General features: G+C 31.7%; 1 protein-coding gene across 2 annotated transcripts in view; it reads left to right on the top strand.

Annotated features, from left to right (window-relative positions):
• The first annotated feature begins 3,529 nt into the window (after positions 1-3,529).
• The window catches only part of LOC106467932 (zwei Ig domain protein zig-8-like), a 115,641-nt gene continuing 113,150 nt past the window's right edge, over positions 3,530-6,020 (top strand). For both annotated transcript variants that reach the window (XM_022396956.1, XM_022396954.1), the window contains exon 1: positions 3,530-3,928. In XM_022396956.1, the coding sequence (XP_022252664.1) occupies positions 3,823-3,928 (106 nt within the window). In that variant the 5' untranslated portion in view covers positions 3,530-3,822. The remainder of the gene's footprint in view (positions 3,929-6,020) is intronic.

The following is a 6,020-nucleotide window of genomic DNA, read 5'->3' as shown; positions in this document are numbered from 1 at the left end:
GTTCATTTCGAATTCCTCAATCCACAGCGAACTGCCAATGCAGAGATCTATAGTCAGCAACTGGAACGTTTAAATCAAGTCCTTCATCAGAAACGCCCTTCACTCGTCAATCTGAAAGGTGTTCTTCTTCTCCACGACAATGCACGTCCGCATGTGGCACGTTTGATGTAACACAAGATTATGTATTTTGGTTGAGAAGTTCTCCCCCACCCACCATATTCTCCAGATATGGCACCAACAGATTACCATCTTTTTCGTTTGCTGGAACACCATATTAATGAGAAACTTATGCAAATGTGGAGGTGTTAAAGAGGACATCGACATGTTCTTTTTTTTTTTTTTGCTTCATTAGCCAAGTGATTTCTTTAATCAGGACATTAACAACCTGATTGTAAGACGGAAGGGCATCATCGATAAGAATGGAGACTATTTCATTTAATAAAAGTTTTGTTTTGATGTATAAGTTGTTCGGTTTTTTTCATCTAAAAAAGCGACATTAATTTTTTGACGACTTAATATTATAAAGTAAAGTTAACATACTATTCCTAAGTTCAAATTACAAATACTTAACCTCATGATAACTGCGTTCTAGATGTTTTTAACATCTAAATGACATTAAAACACCATCAATTTCAACTAAATGAACTGCTTTCAGTAATTTGTTTGTTCTTGTCCAACGTTACTGATGAAGGGGTAGAATTATCCAGAAAAATCTAACTCACAAGAGTGGTTTTAAACAGAGATAAATTTACTTTCGCTCTGTTTTCTTCTCAGAAATTGGACAAAATGAAACGTCAATAAATCTCATGAAATAATACAAGTTCTTTTAAAAATATTTGATATAAAGTATTAAAGAAGCCTTTAAAAGTTAATGTAACTAGTAATGTTGATAGTGTGGGGGTGTATTTCCAAGTGAACATTTTACTGAGTTACATGTAAAAAAGTTTTAAGGAGAAGAAAATTCATTGAGTATTTACATACTTTTTGTTGTATATCTCGAAGAGCTAGTTTTAAACTTGTGTAAATAAAGATCATCAGAGACTGGAAAATAAACATAATATAACGCTAACTACTTGTCGTGAAAATATCAGAGAAACAAGAAAACAATTTAATATATATTTCGAACTGTGATGTCTGTCAGAGCGTTCGCCTATCTTCAGTTTGAAAAGCTGCGCACGCAGACAAAGCTCAACATTCACTTTTGAAATGACGGGAGAACAGGCATGAATAATGTTGATGCGTAATGTTATTTCACAAGCAGGATATTCTACACTAAATTACTAAGAATTAATCACACTATCATTCGCATTTCAAAATGTGACGTAACTTAAAGAATAAAAATGTAGATTTATCGTATGATATTGTTAAGCAGCTCTTAGCATGAATGAAATGCTCAACAATTACTTTTCGCGGTGGGCGGTATAAGTATCTCAGAGCTTTGGCTCTGAGTGAAGCAAAGAATTCAACACAATTAACCGTTTTAAAGTCCATAAACTAATTTGAATTGATAGGTTAACTTAAACTTTTCTTATCACTGGAGACGGATAATTTTTCTTTTAATGAAATACTTTTAGTCCTATGATTAATTATTTACACTTGGTCTGTGTCTAATTTATATGATGTATATATATTCATTTAGCATATAATTCATGCAACCGGGAATCATTTTTATAAAAGGTTGACTAGCAGTTTCTTATTTACGTTTGAATGGTAAAGTTTAACTGTATCAAATCAGCATCAAGGCACGAGTTAAATTTATTGTTGTTGTAATGATAATTTATTTGTTTATTTGTGTGTTTTAGAGCAGAGCCACATTGTACTATCTGCTGTTTTCACCGTGGTGAATCAAACTCCGTATTTTAGTGTTGTAAAGTCACCGCGCTCTCACCGGGGGACTGTAATGAGAACCAGAGTTAATTATGCTACTGAGTCTGGAAGAGCATCATACATAAACTTTTCATTTTCAACATGTCATTTCTAGAATTTTTTGGAGGGAAATAATCTGCTACGATATTTTACATAATCCTTTGTAGGACATCGTACTTAACTCCTATTATATACTTATCCTTTATCTGGAGTAGAACATTATAGATTAAGCCTGACTCTCTGTGAAATTGGATAATTCTTTCTTTGTTAGAAAGAATGTTACCAATATTATATACATGCTGATCCAATGCCTACGTTTCTCCTAGACTTTTGATTTCTACGAACATGGCTTAGGAAATAATACGTATTGATGTAATTTAATGTTAAAAATGTGTCCTGAAACTGTTATTATTTATTAAATTCTATTGAAGAGAAAGTTTTCCTGAAACAAGATTATCAGACTATAAACAAGAACTTCTGATTAGAAATCTGATTTACTTTTACAAAATGTTTTGGATAAAATCACTTTCATAGCACATCCGTGGCCCCAAATGTGGAGCAGCAGTGTGTATTTTGCAGCAACGGATTTAGTCTAATTAAAAATTATAGGAGGAAGTGTCGAGTATTCACAGAAAAAAAAATATTGAAAGAAAATATCAAAGTGCGAATCGCGATTTTATTGGACGGTAACGAGACGCGAACCTCATTTTCACCATCCGGTATGCCAATCATTGTGCTGCAAGGCGCTTGTTCAAAAAACGGAAATTTTATGCCATTTTAACGATCACAGAGAATTTTTTATACTAATTTACAAGTTGGTGTGAAATTCTCACCTAAACAAGTTCTGTACTTTATTAATATAACATGTTTTTAACTTAATATTATAACACGAGCTAAGATGTATCCACGGAGTAGTGTGGGGCACAGACCCCCATTAGAGAGCACTGCACCCATTTGATGTATTAGGATTTAGTGTTTTAATATTTTAAAATTATCTCTGTATTATGACTTCTACTGAAATGAAAATGTTATACCGTTTTTGGACGGGCGGGGTAGTCATATACTACGTAACTTGAAGTGAAAGAAGTATGTCCAATCAAACGAGATCTACAGGTAGGCTTAATGGTAGTTTGAAACAGCATTAGACCGTCACAAAACTGTGCAAAGAAAATCATTTCTACTTTTTTGAGAATTAAAAAGAATAAATACACACCTTTTAAAGGCAAAACCTCCTATTTCTTTTGTACTTAATAATAACCGTTCTGATGCACAAGCCCCAAACTAAGTCTTTGTCCCCTTTCTGCCCCCAAATAATAAAATCCTAGAAACGCCACTAAACACGAAGAAATAATTTTATAGTAACTGACTTACTCTTCTAAATCTGCAAGTTTTCAACGTCACCATAACGTGATCCTTACTATAACATAAAAACAGAATGATGAAAAAAAATACAGTTCGAGGTTTTGGATTTCTGTTATAAGCTTTACATATTACTCGTGATTGAATATAGGCTTTTGTTACCTTTACTCCGTATATTCCTAATCACACATTGTTCACTCCCGTAAGCAACGTCATACTATCACGTGACCTACACCGCCTGTCTCAGAGGCAGTCGACTTTAGAGTTGTATAGTTTTCTTTGAGATTGTAGTCGGGGTTGTCACGTCGTTTCCTTTCTACCACATCTTTCTCTACATGCAACTGTTGTCCAACAATAAAAAAAGAGGAACATTTCCAGTGATTATTTAAAATAATGTTAATTATAGTGACAAATGAAATTAACCCAAAGCTTATTTACCCAGTTTTGATGAATGTTAGTTCGAGTTTTCAGATATACTCATTCTGTAATAAAATCTCTTTCGTTAACTATATTTCAATAGGACAGAAGGAACTGTAAGGCTAAGATAACGGTTCAAAACTCTGACCTGTACGTTTTAAACGAGTTAATTGGTGAACTATGAAAGAAACTAGTCTAAGAAAAATGATCCTCTTCAGTCTAGTGAGCGTGCTATATCTCTGGGCGAATCTTGCGCTTATGGGCCGACCAAGTATAGCTGAAGACGGTAAGAGCTTGTCGTATTTCTTCATAACCTAATTCATGAACTGTTTCAAACTAGGAACGAGGTTTTTGTCATTTAGAATTTTTCATAAGTTTTGTTTTCTCAACTAACAATAGAATTATCAGTCTTAGAGGTTTATCTAAATTTTGTTTACTTAGCTATCATAGTACTTGCAAAATATTTCATAGAATATTTCTATAGAGAAATAAGTACTGGCATCAATAAAATGTATGAATTATTAAAAAGTAATATATATATGTGTGTGTGTGTGTTAGTATTATGCATAAAATAAAATTAAAATCAAGGTTGGCAATTTAAATCCCGTGTATGCCAGGGTTTCCTCCCCCCTTTTTTTAAGAACATTTAAAGTTGTGATAAAATTGTGATTTGTTTGATATACCGAACAGCACATATCAATCAAGTGACATTTTGGACAGAACTCACCAATTATGTTTTGTCAGTTTAAATATTTAGTATTAAATATTCAGTTTAATGAATATAAAGCGCTCTATTCACGTAAAACGCAACGCCCTTTTTAGATTGTATGATATATGTGTTAATTAATATGAGAATATTTCATATCAAGGTAGTGCTAGGATTTACTAGAACAGTTGTTTGTCTTGTTTGTTATATTAAACTTCATCTCAAACATTTAGCTTACGTTTTACTATAAACAGAGGTACTGTTAATGCTTATATTACTTCTGTAAATTGCTTATACATGTATAACTTCTTAATTAAATGAAGCAATTGATTTCTTTAGTGTTTCTGAAAATTCTGTTAATTTACAATTACTGGTGTCATGTTGTCTCGTATTTGTCTGCCTTATGTTTCTGTATTATGAAAATATTCCTCCTGGAGAAATATTATCTGAATGAAGATTAAAAAGTAAAATAATTTTAATGTACAACTAAATCCAACTTTTTAATTAGCACATTTTACCACATCAAAATCTTTAGATTTCAATTCCATTAAGTTTATAACCCAAACAATCAGAAGTCTACACAAAATGTATTGATAGATATAGAAATTTTTTTTTCTGAAATTGTTATCATAACACAACAAAAATGATTTATAAAACTAAACAAATAAAACTAAAATAAGAAATCACCCTTTAAACCCAGTTCAACCTATACCAAACTTTCAAGTTAGCGATTTACTTTTATAATTTAAGACAAGTAGATATAAGCTAGTTATTATTTCAACATTTGAGATATTTCTCCATTATTTTCTACTGTATTTGTAGCTTCAAATGGAGTAAACCAAATGAGTAATAGCTTTACAACTACAAACAATTTTCACCGTTTGTATTTTAAAATTTTTGATGACTTATCATAATAGTTAATGTTTTAACGTTAGTTCGTTTGAGAAATTCAGAATATTAACATCTAGTCATTGATTAATTGTACATTTTTTATGGCCCGATTTTAAGATAAAAAAAAAGCCTTACAGAAACACTACAAAATGAGTTTTAAAACTTGTCGAAAAATTGCTAAACCGTTAAATTAGGTAAGAAATCGAACAATCTGAAATAATTTTAATGAAGTGATATTCATTTTACACTTTGGGGCAATAAAATGTTTTCAAACTAATGAATTTAAGCAACTACATAACACAATTCCCTTAACTCTGCTTTAGACAGGTCGTTTTGTAAAATTAGTTTTTAGGGTACCTTCGGAACAGGTCGTTTTGTAAAATTAGTTTTAGGGTACCTTCGGAACAGGTCGTTTTGTAAAATTAGTTTTTAGAGAAACCTTCGGAACAGATCGTTTTGTAAAATTAGTTTTTAGAGAAACCTTCGGAACAGGTCGTTTTGTAAAATTAGTCTTTAGAGAAACCTTTGGAACAGGTCGTTTTGTAAAATTAGTTTTTAGAGAAACCTTCGGAACAGATCGTTTTGTAAAATTAGTTTTTAAAGAAACCTTCGGAACAGATCGTTTTGTAAAATTAGTTTTTAAAGAAACCTTCGGAACAGGTCGTTTTGTAAAATTAGTTTTAGGGTACCTTCGGAACAGGTCGTTTGTAAAATTAGTTTTAGGGTACCTTCGGAACAGGTCGTTTGTAAAATTAGTTTTAGAGAAGCCTTCGGAACAGAT

The sequence above is a fragment of the Limulus polyphemus genome, unplaced genomic scaffold (assembly GCF_000517525.1).
Source record: "Limulus polyphemus unplaced genomic scaffold, Limulus_polyphemus-2.1.2 Scaffold84, whole genome shotgun sequence".
NCBI lineage: Eukaryota > Metazoa > Arthropoda > Merostomata > Xiphosura > Limulidae > Limulus > Limulus polyphemus.
The sequence above is the reverse complement of the archived record's forward strand: the minus strand, read 5'-3'. Positions and strand labels throughout refer to the sequence as shown.